General features: G+C 47.2%; 1 protein-coding gene across 2 annotated transcripts in view; it reads right to left on the reverse strand.

The window, feature by feature from the left end:
- The window catches only part of ARMH4 (armadillo like helical domain containing 4), a 65864-nt gene extending 40548 nt beyond the window's left edge, over nt 1–25316 (reverse strand). For both annotated transcript variants that reach the window (XM_069856808.1, XM_069856807.1), the window contains exons 1-4: nt 23958–25316; nt 21885–22094; nt 20457–20675; nt 4740–4985 (exon numbers count right to left, since the gene is read on the reverse strand). In XM_069856808.1, the coding sequence (XP_069712909.1) occupies nt 4740–4985; nt 20457–20675; nt 21885–22094; nt 23958–25263 (1981 nt within the window). In that variant the 5' untranslated portion in view covers nt 25264–25316. The remainder of the gene's footprint in view (nt 1–4739; nt 4986–20456; nt 20676–21884; nt 22095–23957) is intronic.
- Between the last annotated feature and the right edge of the window lie 377 nt (nt 25317–25693).

Here is a 25693-nt window from a genome sequence, read left to right on the forward strand (position 1 = left end):
TTCTCTTTCTCCAGCACTTTCTCACTGACCACTACAAAAATCCAAACCGCCTCTCACTCTGTCAAGCCATTTGCAGATCAAGTTACTTGTTCTCTAGGGATACGCAGTGTGTCATCCATCAGACCAAGCAAACTCAATAATAACTCACCTGAGAATAGCCACTCCAGTACTTCTGGGCTCTTCTGTACTATAGATTTTAGTGCTAAATATCAAAATTCTGAAAGCCAGAGAGAACAGATGCATCCCCAGGAGAAGAACCTATAGGCAAAGTATATTAAAAGAGGAAAATGCCAGCTGGAAAAGTTTGGTGCTTAGAGTTTAAACAATAAAGTTTGGTGTACCCTCATCTTGCACTTTTCAGTTGGATACCGTTATCTTTCTTCAGGACTTCAGGTCTTACGAGGAGCAGCTGAGAGAGCTGGGGGTGTTTAGGCTGGAGAAGAGGAGGCTGAGGGGAGACCTCATTGCTCTCTACAACTACCTGAAAGGAGGTTGTGGAGAGGAGGGAGCTGGGCTCTTCTCCCAAGGGACAGGGGACAGGACAAGAGGGAATGGCCTCAAGCTCCGCCAGGGGAGGTTCAGGCTGGACATTAGGAAAAAAATTCGTCACAGAAAGGGTCATTGGGCAGTGGCAGAGGCTGCCCAGGGACGGGGTTGAGTCACCTTCCCTGGAGGGGTTTAAGGGACGGGTGGATGAGGTGCTGAGGGACATGGGTTAGTGTTTGATAGGAATGGTTGGACTCGATGATCCGGTGGGTCTCTTCCAACCTGGTTATTCTATGATTCTATGTCATATCCCAGGTCAAGCACAACAACTTCCCCTTCTAAACCATATTTCTCTCACACAAGATGGGAAATTCTTCACATTTCAGCACCATTTGGCTAGGGAAGGGGTGTGCAGAGCTCTTCCCTGGGATGTACAAAGCCGCACGCCGCCGGCTGAGACAGGCGGGAGCACAGTGCCCCTGACCCACCTGCCTTTGGAACTGCAGCTCCCCGCTCCAGGGACTGCGGTTATGAAGCAGTCTTAAAATTAAAGGCAAGTTAATTTTAGCTTTAGAAGAAAAACACTCAAAGGAAATGGATTTCAAAGAGGTAGCTATAAATGAAAAGCCCTTAGAGGAAAAAGAGGTTCAAAGAGAAATAGTCCCTACATGCGTCCAGCAGATCTAAAGCTTCATGAGCCCTTCATGGTGAGTATGGTCTCTTCAGGCCTCTAGCAGAACAATGTGGGCAGCTCTTCTGGCCTCCTGCCAGGTTTGGGGGATTTCATCTGTTCTTAACAATCCTCCTGCTGACATGAGCTATACATTTTTTCTCCACGCTTCTTGTTCTCCCTAATAAATCTCTTAAGGCTTCAAAATGAAAGGCAATCCAAACTATTTGGATCTGGTGACACCTAACCCAGACAGGCACTTCCAAAAAACACAGAAATTCATATTTTTCCAGTCTTTCAGGTGCCCAGACTCAGTGCTTTGCAGCTAACCCAGCTCGATAGACTTCACAAGGGGCTCCTCCAATTTGCACAAAGCCCAATAAAACATGATTTAGAGAGATAAATCCTGCCTTTTGCCTCAGAGTCAAAAAATTCAATGTCAGAAATACTTGGAAAGATAGCCTTTCCAATGTCTAAGAAAGAGAGAATATAGAGGGCAATGAAGGCTGAAGGATCAGAAATAGAACTGGACTCATTTGTTCAGAAGAACATATGAAAGGAACAGAGAAGAGATACTGCAACTTGCATCCTCCAACACGGCTCTGCCTAGGATGAGGACCTCTCAAAACAAAAGATACCACACAAGGAGTGTTAAAGCTACACATTGTTTCATAGTCCAGGCGCGCTTATTTTCTGAGCACAGCTATTACAACCTCTCCAGCCAGATGCATTTAGAATCATAAGATCACTAGGTCAAAAAGACCCATTGGATCATTGAGTCCAACCATTCCTATCAAACACTAACCCATGTCCCTCAGCACCTCATCCACCTGTCCCTTAAACCCCTCCAAGAAGGGTTCTCTTGATTGTTGGAAGCAGACTCTTGAGCAGAGCAATCTTCACATGGGTTTGGGATTAGACATCGCAATAGCCTGAGAAAATAGGAGATTGTATTGCCTGGAGAGTGTTTGATAGGAACGGTTGGACTCGATGATCCGGTGGGTCTCTTCCAACCTGGTTATTCTGTGATTCTGTGACTCAACCCCGTCCCTGGGCAGCCTCTGCCAGTGCCCAATGACCCTTTCCATGAAAAAGTTTTTCTTCATGTCCAGCCTAAACCTCCCCTGGTGCAGCTTGAGGCCATTCCCTCTCGTCCTGTCCCCTGTCACTTGGGAGAAGAGCCCAGCTCCCTCCTCTCCACAACCTCCTTTCAGGTAGTTGTAGAGAGCAATGAGGTCTCCCCTCAGCCTTCTCTTCTCCAGGCTAAACAACCCCAGCTCTTTCAGCTGCTTCTCATAAGACTTGTTCTCCATTTCCCAGACAGCAGGGACAGCTTCAGCCTTTGGTCACTGCTCTCTCACCTGCTTCATTTACCAATGCATCTCATAGGCATCTCCTACCCCAAGCCTTCTCCTCCAGCAGCAAAGACAGCAGGGCTAGAAACAGCTGTGACTCCATTTGAGACCTGCATCAGCAATGAAGAAAGATGCACATGACGGCTTACGCAGAACAACCTCCTCCATAGCCCCAAAGCTGATGGTAACAGCCTGTCATATGCCACAGCATCTTCAGCAGACTCTAGGCACCCTTCCAGACAAACTGAGCATTGCCCACAGTGCTTGGCCCTGCTCCCACCATGGGAATAGCGTCCCCAACAGAGCCCTCTGGACACCCAAACCAGATGCATTGCATCAGACACCCTAGCTGGGATAGTTAGAGGTACCAAGAGCGCTGAAGATGTACCGTGCTGCACAATGTGGTGCCCGGTATGTGGGGACACATCTCAGAGTTTGGAGAACGCTGCCTCTCTTCAACACTTCACATGGCATCAGCACCCATAGCCAAGACTGACTAATTCAGAGCTGACCAAGCAAGCCCACTGCTCCCCTGAGCGTGAAAAACACGCTGCTGCTTTCATGTTTTCTCTCAGGTCACCACAAAGATCCTGCACCAAGGAAATGAGCAAGATGACCACAAAGCTGCTGGTGTGACTCCTGTCATAACCCTGTTTCTTACACACTTCTCCTCTGAGCACTGTCATGTACTTCTTAATCCAGTTTACCAAAGACAACCAGAAAGCCTTAAAGACTTAGAATTATTCCTCTCACACAGCTCCTGCCCAGCCTGGTGCGATAACAGGACACACAAAAAAATCTGACACAGCAACCATCAAATAAAATGTTTTTCAAGCAGCAGTTAGTGGGACAGGGAGACATCAGACCTGATGAAAACTCAGTCTGCCCTCAAAGATCAACCCTCCCATGGCATTCTTCAAATACACCCTTTCATTCAGTTCAAAGAAAGGTTACACCACTAAAGCAGGCTAGAAACAGCATTACAAGGGGAGACCCAACAGGCTGAAACAAAATTAAATATTCAGGGGAAGTGGTATTTCCATTAAGACAAAATATAAGAGCTTCTCAAAACAGCTAGTTCACAAAATCATAGAATGGTTTGGGTTGGAAGGGACCTTAAAGATCCATCCAGTTCCAACCCCCCTGCCTTGGGCAGGGACACCTCCACCTGGATGAGGTTGCTCCAAGCACCATCCAACCCAGCTTTGAACACCTCCAGGGATGGGGCAGCCACAATTTCCTGGGCAACCTGTGCCAATGTCTCACCACCCACACAAAAAATAATTTCCTCCTAACATCTAATCTAAATCTTTTCCCTTCCAATTTAAAGCCATTGCCCCTCATCCTGTCAGTACATGCCCTTGGAAAAAGAACCTCCCCAGCTTTCCTGGAGCCCCCTTCAGTATTGGAAGCTGCTCTAAGGTCTTCCCAGAGCCTTCTCTTCTCCAGGATGACCAAGCCCAAATCTCTCAGCCTGTCCTGAGATGCTCCAGCCCTCTGATCATCTTTGTAGCCCTCCTCTGGACCCATTCCAACAGTTCCACATCCTTCTTATGTTGGAGTTCCCTAACAGACAGAGACCTTCTGTGGTTCAGCTCCCACCTCTTCATCTGAAAGGTTCCCACTGCTTTTGATGGGGCTTAGCTTGGAAACTTGAGTATGCTGGGAAATGACCCCAGTGCCCTCAGCTAAGCTGGACACGCCCTATTCTCAACTCTGCCTTGTCCTACACCAGCTTTGACTTACATCAGATGGACATCACACATACAAACACTGATAAGCTAGTCCTAGTTGGAATAAATCAATCCAGTCATTAAACACATGGCCTATATGTACAGTGGGAATAAACCGTATAAAGCTTTATAGAGGCATTGCACCCACCTCATGCAAAGGGAATGGAAATTTCCCCAGAAATCTCATCTGAGAAGTTATTTATTTGTCCATTTTTGGAGCAAGACAACGCTAAGCTCTAGAAATGAAGGCCTAATGTATTCAGAGCAGTTCTCCCCAAAATGAAAACTCAGGTCATGTTGCCTGGGACGCATCCAAGTTCAACCAGTGGATGTTCAATTGGTGGATGGAGTTTCCTTGGTAATAAACCTCCTGTGTGTTTAGCTTGACAGCCATCCTGTCAGATTTCCCAGCACAAGGGGCTGTCCCTATGTAAAGTGAAGAGCAGGAAACTTGGCCCCTGTAAGGAAAAAGGAAGAGGAGTTTTTTTCTCTTACCCAGACCTTGGTTCTGCTGCTCCCATTCAATGGTGTCAGGAACCTGGTAGGACACCCCCGCTAGCTGGGCCACAGGGTTTTCTAGGCCAGCCATGGGCTCCTGGGAGGTCTCGCCTGGAAGTGTGAAACCTGGAAGCTCTGTGTCACCTTCCATGCTTTCATCCATCGAGTCTATGTCCTTATCTTCCTCTTCCTCCTCCTCCTCTTCTTCTTCTTCCTCCTCCTCTTCATCCTCTTCCTCACCCTCTGGCCAGGAAGACACAAAAGCAACATCAGGAAACATCCCACAAGACAGAAGGTTCATATATCTCTATGGGTGACTACCAAGACACACCAGCTGAAGGAACTTGTGTCAGGAGAGACATCTAAAGCCATTAATTTGGAAGAGCTCACCACCATCTGAAGCTGCTACATAATAATCAGATGTTGCCTTAGACCATCGAATACATTAGCGAGAAATACTGCTATTCTGCTTCCTAAGAGTGGAGTACAAAAAGCATCTGCATGTGTACAAATATCTGAGCGGAGATAACTACGGTGCTCTCTGCACAACTAATTTCAGCCTAAGTGAGAACTATTTCCCTGATTTCCCATCTTGGAGACAGCAGTAAGTTGTTCCTATTTTTAGCTTTCATTAGGCTTTTCACAACCCTGGAAAGGACGCCGCTTTCCAGCCCAATTAGACTGATATGGCTCCTCCTTCATAAAAAGCCTCTTGCTTTGATGCGTGCTGGCAGATTGGCTCTTGGGTGTGGGAGAACAGCGGTAATGCCAGTGATCCTCAGCAGGTTTATACCAGCACTCCTGTCATCAGAGATTTACACCAGACAAAGGCACAACCAAGGAAGACTTAACTCAGTATCAGAAGGAAGGCAGCACAGCCAGTACTTCGTGCGAGAGCAGATAAATTTGATGCTGAGGAAATCCCTGTGGATTTGCTACCCCTCTTATTCCAAAGCTGATTGCATCGTTAACATATGCAGAGACAAATGTTTAAGCCATATTTTATTGCTTGAATTGCAAATGGCAACACAAGAACAACTATACTGGATCAAACAAGAGGTCCTTTCTGCCCACATCCTATTTCTGACCACAAATAGCCACAGATACTGAAGAAATACTACAGCAGAGCATGCGTAGAGCCAGTCTTCCCATGGTCTTTCTTCCTAGCTATCAACAACTGAAGGTTTTCTTGAGCCAGAGTTTGCATCCAACCTATTTAATAGCTACTAATGGAGCTACCCACCACAAAAAGATAGTATGTGGAAAAACAAATTTGAATTTCCCATGATTAGTTTTCCAAAGCTGAAAAATAAAACATTATATGTATGAACTTTATCTGCTTTACACGAAGCTCTGCTCAGCACTGTAGAAAAACTCCCTCTTAAGGTACTATGGACTGGGAGAGCCCCTCACCCTGCATCTAAGCAGCTGGTTCAGTTGGGCATCTAAAACCATGTTAAAAACTAAAAATCCAGCAAAATCATCATTTTCTATCCAGACATACCTTTATTTATGTTGGAATTGTACCTCAGATCAGTTACAGATCCTGCAACAATACGGTGGACCACGTGTAGACACAGCATTTTGGGACATGGGTGAGCAGGCACAGTGGTGTTGGGCTGATGGTTGGACTGGATGATCTTAGGGTCTTTTTCCAGCTTCAATGATTCTATCTGACTTGAACTAAACAGGTGATCTGGCCTCTGCCTCACAGACTGGAATACCAATGCAAATCATAAAACCACAGCATTCACTGTGCTGTTACACGACATCTCCATTCCTTCTAATACAAGGATTTACTTTAAAACACTTCATGTTTTTTTCCAGCTCACCAGACAAGACAATCCCACACGCCACCTTCTAGTTCTAGCCTTGCATTTCATCCCAATGAGCTGCTGTTTGAATTCAGCTGCATCATCCTCCTATAGCACAGCTTTCAGTACCTGGAAAGGAATGATCATCCCTGCAATTATACCATGCAGAGCATCTAATGGCGCTTATAGGGATATAGTTAGCCCCTTAAACTCCCATTATGTTCTAAAGGCAGTTTCTGTCTTACAACGTGCCCATCATTTCAAATCAACATAAGACTTTTCCGTTTCCATACAAAACACACAGCTTCTATAAGCCTGAGAATGGTACCTGGAGAGCGCTTGCAGGAAACCTGCAAAGACAAGTTAATAGAGGTCTTTTGCCTCTGCTGAGAGCAGCACAGCTATAAACACTTCAAAACTTTAACAGCAAAGGCACTAAACAGCTAGCAAACAGCAGAGGTGGAACACAAGTAGAGGTTTTCCTTAGATGGACTGGGTGAAAAAACAGCCACGAAAAAGCAGATCAAATATCTATGCCTGAAAAACTAGTTTGAGACAAGGTGTTTAGAAACTTCTTGTGATTTTAGCAAGCCAAATCAGGCACACCTGCATGTATCTAGTTTTGAAGCAGGAGGTAGACATCTCTATACCTCCAAAGCCTAGCAGGCAGCCAAGCTGAACACCCAAATTGAAAGTGCCAAGGCTACTTATCACATCTGATCATCACCAGCCTACATCAATCATAATGGAGCCACAGCACAGAGATGTGAACAATGCAGTTCTTGCAGTGCAACCACTGCGAGGGGAAAAGAAAGGGCTTGACTTGTTTCCTCCTCCTTTCTAGCACTTTTCAATTTCAGGAAACAGCCTTTTAACCCCCCACCCCCAAATGCCAGCAGCTTAGCCTTGCTGCAAGGTACAGCGCAGAGCACCACTTGGTGGTCATAAGGAGGAAGCTGCACATGTAAAAAATGCAGAAACTTCAAAAATATCGGATTTCAGAGACAGAGGCGCAATAGGAGCCCAGCAGCCATGGGCAGGCTGTGCAGAATGCTTGGTGGTGTCATAAGATGGAAAATAGAAGCAAGTACCACAACCTCAAGCTGGAGGTTTGTGCTTCTCACAAGAACCTTTTACAAAAATCATACTTCCACTTCTAAATTAGCACTTTTTGGCCTTACAGGGACCTCAAGAGCAGCTTTAAAATGAAAGAAACGGAAGAGTCTTCAAGTAGCAAGGACTGACAGTGCAAAGCCAGCATATTCATGAGACACTCAGATTTACACATGCATTTGCAGCCCTCTGTGAGCAATATTGTGTATCAGAGTTGTATATACCCCTCAGTTTTGGCTAAAGTTCATCTTGCAAAAGCAGCAAGAGGGGTCACAAACACCCCTCACCCACTGAAGCAAGCAGGTATCCAGCACCTAGAGCAGTTCTGCTGTGAGCCATCCTTCTGCTATAGATCTTCAAGTTACATACAAAGTGATCCTGCTACTCCGCCTGCATGCATTGAACCTTAGTTCTTGCTTGTGATGTGCCATGTGGACCTATCAAGGAGGGATGGTATCCTGTCTCCACCCCCGTGACACTAGGAGACTTCAGCACTGAAACATGTGTAGTTCAAGCAGACATTTGTATTTGCTGTTATTTTTCATGATAGAATCATAGAATCACCAGGTTGGAAAAGACCCACTGGATCATCAAGTCCAACCATTCCCATTAACCACTAAAACCATGTCCCTCAGCATCTGATCCACCCATCCCTTAAATCCCTCCAGGGAAGGTGACTCAAGCCCCTCCCTGGGCAGCCTCTGCCAGTGCCCAATGACCCTTTCCATGAAAAAGTTTTTCCTAATGATCAGCCTGAACCTCCCCTGGTGGAGCTTGAGGCCATTCCCTCTCGTCCTGTCCCCTGTCACTTGGGAGAAGAGCCCAGCTCCCTCCTCTCCACAACCTCATTTCAAGTAGTTGTAGAGAGCAATAAGGTGCAAGAGTAGGCTGGGGCAGAGTTAAAGACTCATCTCCAAGAGGGAGGAAATCTAAAATCTCTCTTTGTCAGACTAAATAAGCACTGTATCTTGTACAGCAGGCTCTGCTTTCCTTCATTGAAGCAGGGAAGAAAAAGAACCCCAAGATACTTAACACATCCCTGCTGTGACAACAGTGCGACCTAAGAAAGATGCAAGCAGCAGGAACACCCACGAAAGAGATTCCCAGATCACCACTTAAAGATTTAACGTTGAAATATTTGACAGCATTGTAAGAGGCATTCAAATTTTCTGGTTTGAGGAAGCTGTAAGAGAACACCAAGAAAACAAATCTAACAAAAAATTACAGATTTTTAATGAAGATTTGGGAAGGTTCTCAGCTTTATTAATAGTCATTCATAACAGCCATGGTTGGGCTTCATCATGGGGCTCTGTGCTGATCTGTTAGCAAAACCAGCTAGACCCATAGGGTGGGATTTGTGTTTCAGGGTGGTAAAAGCTCCCTATGCTGCTTCAGAAAAAGGTTTTGTACTATAAAACTGTACATATCCATGGCTACGTTTGTAGCTTAGCACAGAGAAGACAGACCACCTCACAACTCCTTCATCAGGCATTTCCATAACCCAGCAAGAACCCACAACCAGCACTGTCCACAGCAGATGGACAAGAGCCAGCATCCTGCAAGGAAAAGCCTCAGCCCATGATATAAATGGGGCCCTTGCAAATCAACTGCACAGAGCGACTTAGACCCCTCCAGACCATCCCATGCTGCAGAGGAGGGCATCACAGGGCCAGCTCTTCCTCATGGCTACTCCAAGTGCCAAAAGACCATTCTTCACAGAGGACGTCTGCTGGAATCCATGCTTCTCAATAGGTTTCACACAGCTGCAGAAGCCCACACTCCTCCCAGGCAGGAGGAAACAAATTGCTCACATCACTCCTATTAGCACCAGGCAGCAGCTGCAACCCTATGCTGAGGGGAGAACATCACCAGCAAGGCACTCGCACAACCACCACCATCAGAAGCGTGCTACAAACAAGCCATGACAGCAGTGAAGTAAGAAGGGGAGGTTGTACCATGGCCTCTAACAAGGTGGAGCTGAAGCCACTACTGTTACAACCTTGCTGAAGGCAACAGACATCAGAGCCTCTATTTACAGTTGAGGAAACCTTCACTGAAAAGTGATGTTTCTATCTTTAGATATTTTCTATTAATGTTTGCAAACACGTTTACTCCTCAGAAGATTCAAGAAACCATCATTTGTCAGGTTTAGCACACAAGAGAAATGGCTTGCTGTGCCCTGAGCTGCAAGAGTCTCTCATTAGAGGGTGATAGATGCACTCACAATCACAAACTGAAAATAAAACCCAAACAAAACTAAAAAGGCAGTAACAGGACAAAACCTGAAGTTCTCATTTTCTCTGTCCCTTCCCTTCCCAGCCTTCCTCACACCAAATCCCGAGGACAACGCTACCTAAACAGTAACATGGAACATTGTTGTGCTTCAGGATAGTTTAAGATGTCATTTTGTACAGTAGGCAGCACTGTAGGGTGTGAATGCCTAGGAGCCCCCGATGAATGCCAAGTAAGTTGTGATTAACAAGCAACTGCCACTAATTGGTTTTCAGGAAGGCATAGTATGCAAAAACCTCTCCTGCACAAGCACTAAGCAAAGGCTCCTGCAACCTGAGTGACTGCTACAGGGTGCATATCTAGAACCTATCTGCATGATGTGCCCACGAAGAAAAGGAGAGCACTATTGGAGCACAATGACACCCAACCACTCTGTGACTTGGGTTCACACATCATTGAGCAAAATTCTGCTTTTCAAGAAGTTCTGGCTGGCCAAAACATGACAGAAGACTCAAGGTCTGCTTTGATCTCTGCAACAGCCCCACAGACACCAAGCAAGCCATCTAAGAGGTATCACGATGCTGCCTCTTCAAGCAATGCTAGGTTAAAGCTACCCCTCTTCCCTCCATCTACAGGTCTTGCCACACGAGAACACAGGGATTCACAAATGTTCAGCCACAGAGTTCAAAAGCCTGGGAAGACCAAGCTACAGGAGCAGTCTTGTACTCATTCATGCCCCTGCTTTAACTTTTCTGTGGTATGAAATAAGGAATGGTGTGAAATCAGTTCTACCCTCTCCTGGGGATGCTGCACCAGGGTGGAAAGAATAACACCCACTTCACAGATGGGCTCTGGCATCTAACAAAGCAATTTCTTTTCCTCCTGCGTCTACTGAAGCCATTCACATGGGAAAAGAGCAGCAGGGGCAGGCTGAGGTATCTCGCCCACTACTCATGCCATAGTTTTATCTTAGAATCATAGAATCACCGGGTTGGAAAAAGAGTGAGTCCAACCGTTATTATCTGCCACTAAACCACATCCCTGAGCACCTCATCTACCCATCTTTTAAATCCCTCCAGGAAAGATGACTCAATCACCTGCCTGGGCAGCCTCTGCCAGTGCCCAACGATCCTTTCTGTGAAAAATGTCTTTCCAATATCCAGTCTGAGGCCACTGCCCCTTGTCCTGATCTTCTTTCCCTTCCAACCTGCATGGCAGCACCGGGCCTTGGTCACCCATGTGTCCATATAGAATAGGAAGCAGAAAAGCATAAACAAGGACAGGAGGTGGTTGAATCGCCTTCTCTGGAGGGGTTTAAGGCACGGGTGGACGAGGTGCTGAGGGACATGGTTTAGTGTTTGATAGGAATGGTTGGACTCTGATCCAGTGGGTCTCTTCCAACCTGGTTATTCTATGATTCTATGAACTGCCTCCTGTCCTGGCAAGAGGAGAAAGATGCATTAAGAAGTCTCTGCCAAACACTTCCTTCCAGTGAGGTGTGTTTTCTGCATTGCTTTTACGCTCACAGCTGATAGTCAAGGCAGAAAGGCCTTTCTAGGACAACTCTTATCAATCTGTTGCTTTCACCCAACCAATAATAATGTCACCATCCATCATCTCCAAAATGCTGCCAAGAACAGTCGCATGTGTAAGGAAATGGCTGGTAGGAATGTAGATGAGATTTCATTATATGCCAGCTGCATTTCTGGGCAGAGAACTGTGCCCTGGTGGGTTAAGACACCCAAGCAAGCAGTGGGCACAAGCTATGCAAAATCATGAAGGTGAAAGCCCCACCTTGATGAGTTCATCCAAGCCCAACTTGCTCACTGCAAAGCTACCTGGAGTCTTTAGAGGCTGTGCTGCATGGATAATCTTAAATGCTTTGCTCTGGAAACAGAGCAAAATCAAGCATGGCTTTTTGTGAGAAATACTGTAGAACCATTTGTGTTCAAACGGACCTTAAAGCCCACCAGGTTCCAACCCCCTGCCATGGGCAGGGACATCTTCCACTGGACTGGCTTGCCCAAAGCCCCATCCAACCCAGCCTTGAACATCTCCAGGGATGGGGCAGCCACATGGAACCTGGCCCAGGGCCTCCCCACCCTCACAGGAAAACATTTCTTCCTAAGATCTCAACTAAATCTCCCATCTTTCAGATTAAAACCATTCCTTCTCATCCTATCCTTGCACTCCCTGATAAAGAGCCCCTCCCCAGTTTTCCTGGAGACCCCTTGCAGTACTGGAAAACTGCTCTAAAGGTCTCCTCAGTGCCTTCTCTTCCCCAGGTTGAGCAACCCCAGCTTCCTCAGACTTTTCTCTTATGGGAGTTGCTGCAACCCTCAGATCATCTTCATGGCCTCCTCTGGACTCATTCTAACAAGAAATATCAAGCATCTAGCCTATTGCACAGAGCCAAGGAAAGAGACTATTGGGAAGAACACATCCATTGGACGGGATCCTATCACAGAAAGCAGGATAACCTCATCCTAACCCATAGAAGTTCCAATAGGAGAGAAATGCTACATCCAAAGCTTTTCTGTAACAGAGGAAAATCCTTGCAACATCTAGGAGAGGGAAAATGCCCCCATCAGCAGAGCTGAGCTGATGTTTGAGCTGCAGTGCCTTCAGCCTGCAGAAGCCCAAGCACTGCAGAAGCCACTTCCCAGCAGATGGCTCTTCAACATCGCAAAGACAGTACAAGGAGAGATGTGGATTCGGATCCTAACCTACTTCCTCTAAACCTGCGGGATTCACACTCTTTCCACGGTCTTGACTCATCACTTGTCACAGAGGAGCCAAGGCACTGAAGAGCAAAAGATATTCCAGCATGGACTAGGGGTTTTGCTTCTGTATTAAGACTAGAAATAATCATTCCCAAGGATTTCTTTTCCAGCACCATTCACCACAGAATTGCTTTCACACTGAGCAAGGCTACAGAGTCCATTTAGGAACAGAGGGCTATTCTAAAGGGAAAAAATACTACTATAAAATAAAGAGTAAGGCCTCTAAGTTTGCTGTAGAACAGCTTGTCCAACATGAGGCATGCAGTTACTGCACTAATCAGTACAAAATTCAACACAAGAAAGCTCATTTCTTAAGTGAGGGCATTCAAATCAGTCCAGATTTAACTACCATGACTTGTAAGTCAATAAGGCAGAACATGACTGATGAGGGCAGGTAGATTTACTTCTCCCAGCAAAATGCTTTCCCGTGTAAAAGGGCTGTAGGCATGGTACTTGCTTCTAAAGACCAAAAAAATGGTCATTAGAATGGTTCTAATGACCCAGCAGAGACATCAAATTAATTTTCACTTGCAAAAAGCTCTTTATGGTGTCTCTTCAGCAGTATCCACCAATTCAGCCACAGTGCCTGGGCAAGGAACAACCAGCAGCACAAAGAGGCAAGAAAGCATTAGATTTAAGCTTCATTTACTAGGCAGACCCAGCATGGATTCATCACAGATGATATAGATTAGGGGACAGATCAGTTATTATGGGCTAGTCTCCAGGATACCAAGTCCTATCAGGTGCCAAAAAGGAGAACGACTGCAAGCTCACTCAGCTCGCTTCTAGTCAGAGCCCACACTTCTTTCCAAGTCTAGAATCACCGAATCCATCACCAGGTTGAACAAGACCCATCAGATCATCAAAGCCTCCAGAAGAAATCACCACGTACCTGCTTATCTGAAACACCTCCCTACAGCTACAAGCATGAACTGCTTAATCCTCCAATTAAAACAAAAACTCATTAAAACTTTCATCCATGCAGTCTAATTACCTTTCAGTAGCAACAGCAGGGGGCTTCTCTTGTTTTTAAGCTTGAAGATAAGCATGGGAAAACTACAACATTCAAGTAATATTTAAGCAGACTCTAATTTTTTGGACAGTATGTCAGATACAATTAAAAAAAAATCAAGCGTAGCCTGGTCAGAACAGCAACCAGAGCAGGTCAGACTAAGAAGTGTCACCTAACTTGCTGGAGGCAGAACAGGCCTTATGAGGAGCAGCTGAGAGAGCTGGGGGTGTTTAGCCTGGAGAAGAGGAGGCTGAGGGGAGACCTCATTGCTCTCTACAACTACCTGAAAGGAGGTTGTGGAAAGGAGGAGCTGGGCTCTTCTCCCAAGTGACAGGGGACAGGACGAGAGGGAATGGCCTCAAGCTCTACCAGGGGAGGTTCAGGCTGGACATTAGGAAAAAAATTTTCACAGAAAGGGTCATTGGGCACTGGCAGAGGCTGCCCAGGGACGGGGTTGAGTCACCTTCCCTGGAAGGGTTTAAGGGATGGGTGGATGAGATGCTGAGGGACATGGTTTAGTGATTGATGAGAATGGTTGGACTCGATGATCTGGTGGGTCTTTTCCAACCTAGTGATTCTATGATTCTAATATCAAACAAGGTAACTTACTCTCATTCTCCTTCCAGAATACAAGAGTAAAAGAGCCCTGCAGCTCAACACCTCCCCAAGAGCAGCTGGGCAGACACATGCCATTTCCCAGAAAGCTCAGAAAGGCAATGGAATGATGCTTTAAACCATTCCTAGGGATTCTTGTAGGAATTGCCATTGGAGACGATAAAACCCAGCAGAAATGGTATTTAAGAGATAAAGCCCAAGAGTGCATCACTTGGCAAACTCAGCCACTTAGGAAATCATGTGGTTTTAGTTCTGTCAGAGCTGCTCGCACATCCAGAGCAGAGCGGTTGGACCACCTCCTGCCTCCCTTCCCAGGGAAGCACTGACAAGGCTGAGCTCAGCACAGAGGCTGCACACAGCAGGAGCTTCCTCAGGCCTGCTCTTAGCAAGTCTTTAATTAGCCCAACACCCTCTTAGCTGTTCACCCATAAGCTCTCTACTCATTAAGGGCTCAATCCACCTTCCAACACTCCTCTTCCCTCAACTCTCAGGCAGATTTCATGAAGCAAAACGAGTCGCCACCAGATTTAGCAGCAGAGATGTCTTTGGTCAAGGACTTTCAGAAGAAAAAAGTTGGTCTTGATGCAAAATTTGACACTTTCCTCTTTAGCTTCCTGTTACAAAGCAGGAGGATGAGGGATGATCACCACGGAGGTCAACCTGCACCAGAGGGAGAGCAGTTCCCATTTCACTGGCAGCAATAAACTGGAAGTAAGACAAAAGTGCATACCGAGAATATTGAATAATTAATTAATTTTGCACATGCTTTGTTTTAAGCCTTCTCTCCTTGCCAATTCAGCTGATATCCAACAAGCTACTGAAGAATTCGAGGATCAGGCTAGTTAACCATGCTGGGCTAAGTACCTGCCTTATTTATACCCCTGCAACCTCATTTAAATTTTTAATGGGGTTGCAGAGATTTAATGAGACAGGTCATAAACCATGCAGTCAGGGTCCAAACAGCAATTCCAATCAGGCTTTATTTCCACAAAAAAAATACTCTTCATATCCACAAAAAGAAGGTTCCTTGTACTGTGACAGAGCTGAGAAGAAAAATGTAAGGAGAACGTGAAGGGTCTTTTATGGAATTATGTAAATGGCAGCCACGTCCTTCACTCTGAAGTTGAAACGCAGCTTAGATGACTGCATACAAGAAGATGCAGAGGAAGCAGAGGGAATAGGAAGGAATGGAGAAGAGGACTAAGAGCTCTTCTCATTGAAATTAAACTATGCTTTCCTTGGAAGGGTAAACTTTGAGTTAAGAGTATTGGAAATGGTGCTGTGCTGTCCTAGGCAGCAGATATCAACATTGCCTTTCCACTCCCTAGATTATTCCTCCACCATAGTGACTGGGGGCTGCCAACTGCATGCTGACAGCCAGCCTGATTAATCAGGGACACTTCACAATTTGAGAGCCACGTGGCTCAGATACCCCTCTAGAGCAGCTGAGTTCAAGTTGTCTGTTTTCAGAGCTATTGACTGTCCCTGACACCAAAAAACACAAAGCATCTTCTGCTTTGAGAGCTCTAAGCACCCTCCACATCCAACTGCCTACGTAAAAGCTGAACTGTGTACAGGTCACCCTCAGCAACGACAGCTTACAGCAAACCAAGACAATGGAATGGGAATCAGCCTTAGGGTTACAGTTGACATGATGGCAGGAGGTTTAACAAGGCCAAGTGCCACGTCCTGCACTTGGGGCACAACAACCCTACACAAGCAGTGCTACAGACTAGGAGAAGTCTGGCTGGAAAGCTGCCTGGAGGAGAAGGACCTGGGGGTGTTGGTTGACAGCGACTGAACATGAGCCAGCAGTGGCCCAGGTGGCCAAGAAGGCCAATGGCATCTTGGCTTGGATCAGAAACGGCGTGGCCAGCAGGTCCAGGGAGGTTATTCTCTCTCTGGACTCAGCACTGGTGAGACCGCTCCTCGAATCCTGTGTTCAGTTCTGGGCCCCTCACCACAAGAAGGATGTTGAGGCTCTGGAACGAGTCCGGAGAAGAGCAACAAAGCTGGTGAGGGGGCTGGAGAACAGGCCTTATGAGGAACGGCTGAGAGAGCTGGGGGTGTTTAGCCTGGAGAAGAGGAGGCTGAGGGGAGACCTCATTGCTCTCTACAACTACCTGAAAGGAGGCTGTAGAGGGTGCTGGGCTCTTCTCCCAAGTGACAGGACAAGAGGGAATGGCCTCAAGCTCCGCCAGGGAAGGTTCAGGCTGGACATAAGGAAAAAATTTTCACAGAAAGGGTCACTGGGCACTGGCAGAGGCTGCCCAGGGAGGTGGTTGATTCACCTTCCCTGGAGGGGTTTAAGGGACAGGTGGAAGAGGTGCTGAGGGACATGGTTTAGTGTTTGATAGGAATGGTTGGACTCGATGATCTGGTGGGTCTTCCAACCTAGTGATTCTATAATTCTATGACATCTGCCCTTCACGTCAGAAGAGGTTAATCAGCACAGTTAGATGAATGCAAACACATCTTCCATTCTCCACACCACAAGCCTTGCTCCACAATCACCAACTCCAGCCATTCCAGCTCAATTTTTGCCATCTCAGCAAGGTGCTGGCACACAAGGAAACCAAACCTTGAGACTGCATTAACAGATAAAGATCCAACCTCAGCAACAGCCACAGGCAAGCAGTTCTGCAAGCTGTTCACACTGAACCAGCCTATGAACCGGGCTGTGATGGCCAAGGCATCACTCCTGACAGTCAGCTAGTTCTGTACTAACTGCTGGTCTAGGATTAATGTGCAAGGACAACATAACTTTCCAGATCTTGACAGGAAGTGCTCTAATCCAACTTCTGCTTCACCTCAGTGCATCCCTGGATCACATCCCATATCATAGAATCATAGAATCACCAGGTTGGAAAAGACCCACCAGATCGAGTCCAACCATTCCTATCAATCACTAAATCATGACCCTCAGCACCTCATCCACCTGTCCCTTAAACACCTCCAGGAAAGGTGACTCAACCACCACCCTGGGAACAATGACAAGAGCTAGTTGAGGACCAGTTTAGGGGAGCCAGCTGCTGTTGTGCTCTCTCAACCAGGTTAAACTAAACACTGAAAGGATACGGCACAAGAGGGAACGTGGCAGCTTGCTTGCCACTTTGGAAAAATAGACCTGCCAATGCTGCTGTGCTTAAGGAGCACAGCCACCTCTGCCTACACTTACATGGCAGATGTTAAGGTAAAGAAGTCTAGTCCAAAACGAATGTGCTTTCTTTCCAAAGAGGCACCTTTCAAAAAGCATCAGGAGGCTTAGACAGCGGTCCCAAGTAGACAAGCTGTACTAGATTATATCTCCAGACCCTAGAAGCCCTACAGAGAAAGCTGCAGTGTTTAGCTTGCTAGATACAGAAATCCTGGGCACAGGAACAAAATATTTCATTAAGTCTCCCAAACAAGTAAGCCTCATCCTCTGCTGTGTCCCAACCTCATATCCTATAATCCCTTTATAGGATTTCTCGGACTAGGAAGGGCAAGTAGAACCAGTCTTACCACAAAGTCAAGGTAGGAGGATATTTGTGACCCAGCTAATCTCTCTGGAGTCCACCAGAGGAGGATAAGCTTATCTAGAGACATATTCAAAGCAACTCATGTTTGTCTGTGCAATTTGATTTTTAAAATGGTTTTGCATCCAAGCCAGGTAAGGGAATACGCTGATGCAATTAACTGCAGGCAGTTTGGCACAGATGGTCCCCAAGAAACAGAACTAGCTAAACAGCAGGGGTTTATATTTAATGATGAGCCAGGCCCACAGTCAGGCAAGTTCAGCAAGCCCCAGTGAGGGCAGCTGAGACCAGCCTTGAGCTCACTCAGCTCTCCTTGCACTTCTCCCAGCAGGGAGCAAGGCACAGCCTCCTACAAAGCCCCCTACAAAGGGCCAAGACCACTCATTAGGGACTCCATCATTTGCCTGCAACAGCAATGATATTTGACCTTGCCTTCCACAAGAGGCTGAGCACCCAGGGCTGGAGCTCAGTATGGCTTCATAGGAAAACATCTTGAAACTGGCACCATCCAGATATCAAGAGAGTAAGCACCAGGCACTATAGTTTTAGTGGGGAAGCAGAAACCAAACTTCTCAATGCCCCTCCACCATGAGGATGTGGTACCCCTAATTAACATGGTTCTGCCTAATGGCAAAAAGAGTTGCAGCTCAAAAAGCTTCCTTTATACTTAATTGGGGCAGCAGCATCGCCACACAGAAAGCCTGTCCCCAAGTGGTATTTGTCCTATTTCACAAGATGTGGATTGGTGATACCTAAACACTAGGGAACATTCTGGCTCACTGCACTAAGGTCTAGGTTGATCAGAAGAGATTTAGACCACAAAAGCTGCACCAGTTGTCAAAACCTCACAGCACACCAGCAAGAACCATGTCCCTTGGATGACAGGTACCTGCAGAGCAGCCGTACCCCAGAGCCAAGAAACTTGGCCTTCCAGTGGAGTCACCATCATCGAGAAAAGATGGTCCTAGCCACAACTCACATTCGCCCTTGGAGCAGCTCAAAGCATATTCAAGAGCAGAGAAAACAAGCCTGTGGCTGCATAAGAGTTCAGTAGGAACCCAGGAAAGTTGCAGCAGTCCTACATCAGAGCAGAAAGTGGTTGTTTTTTTTTTTTAAATGCCTATGCAGAAAGTCTCATTAAAAAGGACGAAACCAATGCTCAGCTGAGACAGAAATCCCTCTTATCTTCCTGTGCAGAAAACCAGGCTTCTAAAGGAGATCCCAGAGGGCTCAAACAATTTAGCCTCCTGAATCATACTGCTCTTGCTAAGCAAGGACCTTATTTCCCAGATCTTCCCCACACACATGCCCTTCTTTCCCTGCTGCCACTCTCCCATCGGCACCACATCCTTGCATTACCAGATACATGCAAAACTCATCCTGACAAGGAGTGAGGACTGCAAGCTGGAGGCCCCGAGAGCTCACCAGAGGCTTAAAAGCAAGCAGCAAGCTTGACAGCAGGAGCTGCAGCACCTCACACACGCGGTGGGGAGGGCTCCCAGCTTCTGCTGCCCTCTACGCTTAACAGGAGCGAGTTATCGCTTCATGCGGAGAAAAGATGCTGATTAGCTGTTGTCTGTGGCATTCCATCCATAATCCAAAGAAAAATACCATCTGGCATGCCACCCCTGGAGAGCTGCCAGCCTTTGCAGTAAAATACGAAGGCAAGAGAAGGTCAAGACAGAGGAAGGGGAGCAAAACAAGCAGAAAGATTAATCCCTGCCAGGTGGTGTCAGTCTAGACACTGGAGTACAAAACTGCATGGATGAGCAAGTAGAAGAGTTTAAAGTAGGAGAAAGCGCAAGAAGTAGAAGTGAAACAATTCTGTGCAAGAAAGTCATGGATGAGCTGAAGATATATCAGATCTGAGCTGCAGACCAACTCCAGAATAGGATCCACTTAAACCAAACCTTTCTTGATGGGTGTTTGCCCAGGCAGGATTTGCATCACTGGCTTTCAACTGTCTGAACACAGTCAGGGAGCAGAGACTCCAAGACTGGCAGTGGGGAAAAGCAGCTTAAGAAAAGGGAGCCAAGGCTGGAGGAGCCAGTGATAGGAGAACAACTTAGCAAGCAGCATTGAGTTGGAAGACTATCTCAAAGAGGATGAATCCTTTGACTCTCCCAGTGTCAAACAGGAAGGTAAATAGGAGATAAATAGGGCATTACTTGTCCTGGCAAGGTTTCAGTCAGCTATACACCAAGGTAGCCATCTCATGCTGAATTGTACACAGTGAGGATTTCAGCAGGAGGGTAGCAAGGGCTCTCCAGCTGTTGGAACATGCTCCCATGAGTGCCACCTGCTACAGGTGCTCTGCAACCACCACACACCAGCAGTTACGGGTGCACAGAGGAAGACTACTTCAATATCAATGCCTTTGCTGCTCCCCCTCCCAGAGAAAATCCCATCCCTCCCGCTACAGCCACTTGAAGTCCAAGCATCCTCCATGACACTGTTCACCACTTGCTTCCCGTCACCCCTGGAAGGGGACAGGTTGTTCGACTTTATTACCAACAACAACATTCGCACATAGCTGTGAGCCAAACAGACAAATTGGAAACTCTCTCCAGGGAAATGTGCCCCTCCAGATTAAACTGCCTGCCTCTTAGTTTTAGGATCAGCAGTACCTTCTGACTCCAGGCGGTCCAGCCCATAGGTCACAGCTGTACTGATCTTCCTCACAGATGGAAAAGCTGTCCTCCTGATAGAAGAGGCCACTGATGCTGGAGTTACCAGGACCACAGTTCTGCTGGATGGCTCCTCTGTCTGTCCAGACTGGGTAGCAGACAACTCGCCAAGAGCTGGAATAGCCTTCCCACTGGTGACCAGGACTACATCTGTGACGTCTAAAGAAGACAAAGCAACTCAAGTTTGGCACAACAATACTAAAAACCCCATCATTAAAGAAAAATGAAAACATCACTCGGAGTTGAAAAGTTATTAAACTCTTGCCTCTTTCAAGATGCGTGAGTGATTCTGCTGCAGCGAAAGAGTCTCCTCCAGGACAGCCAGCATAGGGGGTCCCCCTTAATGAGAACCCAGCTAGGTTTTACTTCCAGTGCTTTGAGGACTGCTAACCACCACCCAATGGCAAGATCAGAGCACTGAGACATTGGCTGAGATCTGAACTGAGTGATAGATCTAATTGTTTATGGCAAAGATGAAATTACTTGAATTCATAATTAAATCCCAGAAGCAAATGAATTAGTGGAAACTGCCAGAAAAGCCTTCTCTCCCCTACAAGGGGACCTTAATTTAAGGGATACAGAGCAAATAGGTTTTTCTTTTGATGCCCTGTGATATAAGAACTACCAGAAAACCCATCCAGCAGCAGTTTCATTAGTGGTACCTACTACTACTGAAATACAGTCAAGCTCAGCTTCGTGCCGAAGGGAGCCTTGCTATACACTCCCGTCAAGGAGACTGGCTCCTATATGCACCTGCCAAGGTGACATCAAGCCAGTAGGCAGCAGCTAGATGAACACAACAGCTTAAAGCATTTCAGTGAGCTACATCAACACAGTAACTCCCCACTCCTCAACAAAATTAGATATCAATGAAGGCTTCCACACCCCAGGGCTGGGCAGAAGCTTGCAAGGCAACATCTACCCCCTGCCACTGCTCCCACATTACCCTCATGAAACATTTTAATCCTCCAGATTGATCATCATCAGTCTGTGACTGCCTTTGGCTCCAGAATTAAGAGCTCTGCCCTCTAAGGAAAAAAATTACTTAAATGGCTAAGGCTAAAAGTCAGCTTGCTAGCAAGGATAGAGGGGGGTGTTTGATTTGGGGCAAATTGCTTTTAAAACCCCTCTGCTCCACTGGTATTTGGGGTAAAACAGATACAGGCCTATTTCAGCATAGTGGATCTGGTAGCACGAGCAGAAAGTGGCAGCCCAGGGCTAGAGGCAGCCTGCAGAAGGCTAGAAAAAAGCCACTTTGAATATGGATGCTGTGCGTTGAGATTTGAGTGCCCACACATAGATATTTGTTTCAGACGCACCATCTCATCTTGGTGGAAAGAAACCCACACCCTTGAAGCAGAACCCTACCTTCTAGGTCTGGAGCGTTTGCTGTAGAAGTACCAGTTGCCTCCAGCACCTGGGTGGCACTAGGAGCAGTCAGCATCTGAGTGTCCTCCCCACTGTTCTCCTGGGGAAAGCTCGCAGCTCCTGTTCCTTGGGTAACACCAGGTAACAGTGTCGTAGCCGAGAGTGGGGCATCAGCCTCCTGGGCAACTGTTGTCACCTCCTGAGTAACACCTACAGCAAAAACACATCAGTACCCAGTCACAGCAACAGAGCAGACATTTGAAGGACTATAAATTCCGTGCAGTGGCATTTCCAGAGCCACAGAGCAAGCAGCAGGTCCAGGCAAGCGTCAGAGCAGTGCAGCATAAAGACAGATGTGGGAACAAGCATAACAGGAGTGAAAGCAACAGAATTTGTCCTCATTTTCTTAATTGCCCCTTAGGGACAGGTGGACCCACATGGGAGCGATGCCATAGAATCACAACACTGCTGGCCCATGGTGCAAAATACAATTCAAAGCAAGCGATGCTGCCAGAGCCGTGATTGCCTCTCACAGCTAAGAGACTTCAGCTTTGTAGAAAGCTTCATTTTTGTTGCACAGGTTTTGACAGAGTTGTTTCCCCAACATCTGGGAAACAGAGAGAGAACCTGCTGACAAGTCGAGTGCTTATAAATTAATCTAGAAATTAATCAGTCAGGTTTCAGCACCGCCAGGCAATTAGCTTTCCCTTCTTCTATAGAAAAAGCTAGATCTTTTGCATGCAGTGAGAGGAAGTTGTCCTTTTGCCCCTACAGCTGAACAGAGAAGATTAAAACCATCTAGCAATTAGAACAAAGTCCTAAACCCCAGCTCGTGTTCATCATCAGCCTAGGAACGTGTCACTGTCCAAACACCTCACCAGAACTTCTTCCCCTTACATTTCTACCAGGTTTTTAAATAATGAGTGAAAACATTGTCTACGTGCTGAATGTGCCACCTCCACAGGGTGACACCACCAGCCTCTAGCAGGCTGTCTAGGAAGACTTCCACCTGCTGCTAATGGAACTGGCACAAACACTGGACAGTCAGTCTGATCACAGCTTCCCTCTAGGGTGAGCACAACCCCAAGAGATCAACTGGATGGATCTTCTGATCAGAGCATCCTTGTAACATTACTGAAGATGTCAGCTACTTGCAGGCAACCGGCACAGCTCACCTGTTTCTGGATTTAGGAAGCATTTACAGCCATTATTGTCACTGCATCTTCTGTACTGCCTGCAAATGTCCATAGCTAGCAGCCGAGAGCCAGATGACCCCAGATGCCAATTAATTTAACCCTCTAGGAACTATTCCCATTCCTTTCCCAAGGCTTCAGAGCAAGCTAGTGCAAAGACTACCTTCAGGTTGCTAAGCTTGCCCCAAAGGAATACTTGGAACAGCATTATCCTCCTTGAAATAAAGTGTTTAACCCATGAGTCAGAGGCTGGGCTCCCTCCCTAGTCACAGGAGAGGCATACCAGAAGGTCACTCAAAGCAGATTGATGTATTTCCAGTGAAGGAAAGATGCCTACAACCAGGCTAAAGCTGCACCCCCTCAACTGCTGTAACAAACACCAAAAGCTAAGCCCCTACTTTAGTAGCACGCCACACATGCAGAACAAACAAAGCAAGTTTTAAGTAGCACCAAGCCTCTGCTGATGAAATTCCAGCTCTCAAGGATGCCCTTCAATTCCAGGTTCAGCTGCCACAGGCTTCCTAGTCTCAGCTTTCCTGCTTGCTACCCTCTCTCAGCTTGAAGAGCAGAAGAGGCAACTCAGCGAGTTGCTTCTCAGGATACCATCCAGACCGTGCTTACCTGTACACAGGGACATTACACCTAGGAAAAGCCAAGGCTAGGCAGCACTTTATGGATGCAAGTTACCCATTCAGGCTGCTAATTCCACAGAGGCCCACAGCCTTTCCCAGATGAGGGGAAGGGGTGTCTCACCTCTGTTGAGGGCACCAAGGTCACAACTTTCTCTACTTTATCTCCCTGAAAGGAAGCAAAGGCTCCAAAGAGCACCCCTCCTAAGCTTACACTTAAGAGTCAAGCATCTTTAACAGGCAAGTTTTACCTTTCCACAAGCTTTCCACAGTAGGAGAGAGATCAGCCTGTGTACCTGTCACCACAGCAGCCTCTGGCTGTGATAGCAGGATGCTCTTTCCCTCCTCTGTGGTCACTGTGTTTATGTTTTCCAGCGAGTCAAGATCAGCCATGTCTACACCTGTCAGGTTTGCAGTGTGAACATCATCACTGGTGCCTGTAGAAGCTGCTGGCATCTCCTCCCCTTGCACAGGTGCCGTGCAGTTGGCCTCCTTGGCAAGCCCAGGAGTTGGTGGAGGGGACGCTGGGGACAGCAGCGTTCTTGTCACATTCTCTGACTCCCCCACACTTCCCTGCAGGGTCTGCGACAGTTCTGTCACCTGCTCCTGAGACAGGCTTCTTCCTTGACTTATGTCCCCCAGTTTTGTGTCATCCCAGTCAGGTGGCACAGCATCCGTAGGGTGGATGGGGACAGTGCCAGCCCCAGCAGGCAGCTCTCCTTGCCCAACACTTGTCTCTGCTTCCAGGTGGAAAGGGGTCTCAGTGGCTGCAAGGGGATGTTTTGCAGCCATGGACACTCGCACAGCCAAGGACTTCAGAGGACGCCCTGTGTGGGCTCTTGGTGTTTCCACCTCCGAAGTCACGCTGGGAGCCTGGGGAGCCCCGATGACAGGCAGCTCACTTGCCATTTCCCAGCTGGGCAAGCTGGAGTGCAGCACGGGCTGGGGTGTAGCTGAGGGGTGCGAGCTGCTCTCTGCCTCTTCCACAGCTGTCCCAGAAACAGAGTTGGCCAAAAGGCCAGCAGAGCTGCGCTCTACTTCAACACCCCCTTCCATGGAAGCCTCACTAATGGCACCACCCACAGACTCCTCCAGGACAGTAGGGTTTGGTGTGGTCACAGCTGTAGTCAGCATGGCCTCAAACACACCATCCTCACCCAGCTCTGACTTTGTGGGTCCAAACTCCTCCTCATCTGCTGCAGCCACTGCCACAGCAGAGGCGTAAGCACCCAGCCCCTGGCTGCCTGGGATGACGTGGCTTGGAGGCAGCGTTTCTCCTTCTGCAGTGAAAGCTTCACTGAAGGGCATCCCAGAGGGCTTTGCTGACACCCCATGTGGCTCTTCAGAGACAGGCTGCTCAGAAAGGTCCATGTTATTTTTCAAGCCCAGCATGCTTGTCCTTTCATCTTCTACCCCATTCCCTGCCCAGGGACCATGCTGGACCTTTGTCATGTCCCTCTCCTCCAGTGGCTGAGACGTGAGGCATAGTGGACAGGAAGACAAGAGCAGGATGCTGCAGGTGACCACACAGATGTTAAATCCTATTGATCTACTCATAGCTGAGAAGAGATGTGCCCAGAAGCCTGCAAGGCTAACAAGTCCAGAGTGCAAGACCTAGAAAGGAAAAAAAGGAACCAAGATTACACATACCCATAACCACCTTATGACCCAGGGCCTTAAATAACTGGGTGAGAAGCTCCAAGCACGCAAGCCTAGTGCCAGTTCTAAACTGACACCTCCTACATAAAGCAAGCAATGTATCCCTCCATCTATTTTACTGTTGTTAACCTACCCAATCTGAAGTCTCATATCAGATAAAACCAAACCTTGATCTGAAAAGATTGAGACAGGCCTTGCCAAGCTCTTGCTCCAGTGGTAGAGAGCCATGCTCTGCCCACCAGGCATCAGATTTGCAAGCACATGATGAGCACCAACCTGCTTGTCCTTTACAAAGTCCAGGACTAACGCTTGCCACGGCCACACTGAA

The sequence above is a fragment of the Phaenicophaeus curvirostris genome, chromosome 5 (genome assembly GCF_032191515.1).
Source record: "Phaenicophaeus curvirostris isolate KB17595 chromosome 5, BPBGC_Pcur_1.0, whole genome shotgun sequence".
In the NCBI taxonomy this organism is placed as follows: Eukaryota; Metazoa; Chordata; class Aves; order Cuculiformes; family Cuculidae; genus Phaenicophaeus; species Phaenicophaeus curvirostris.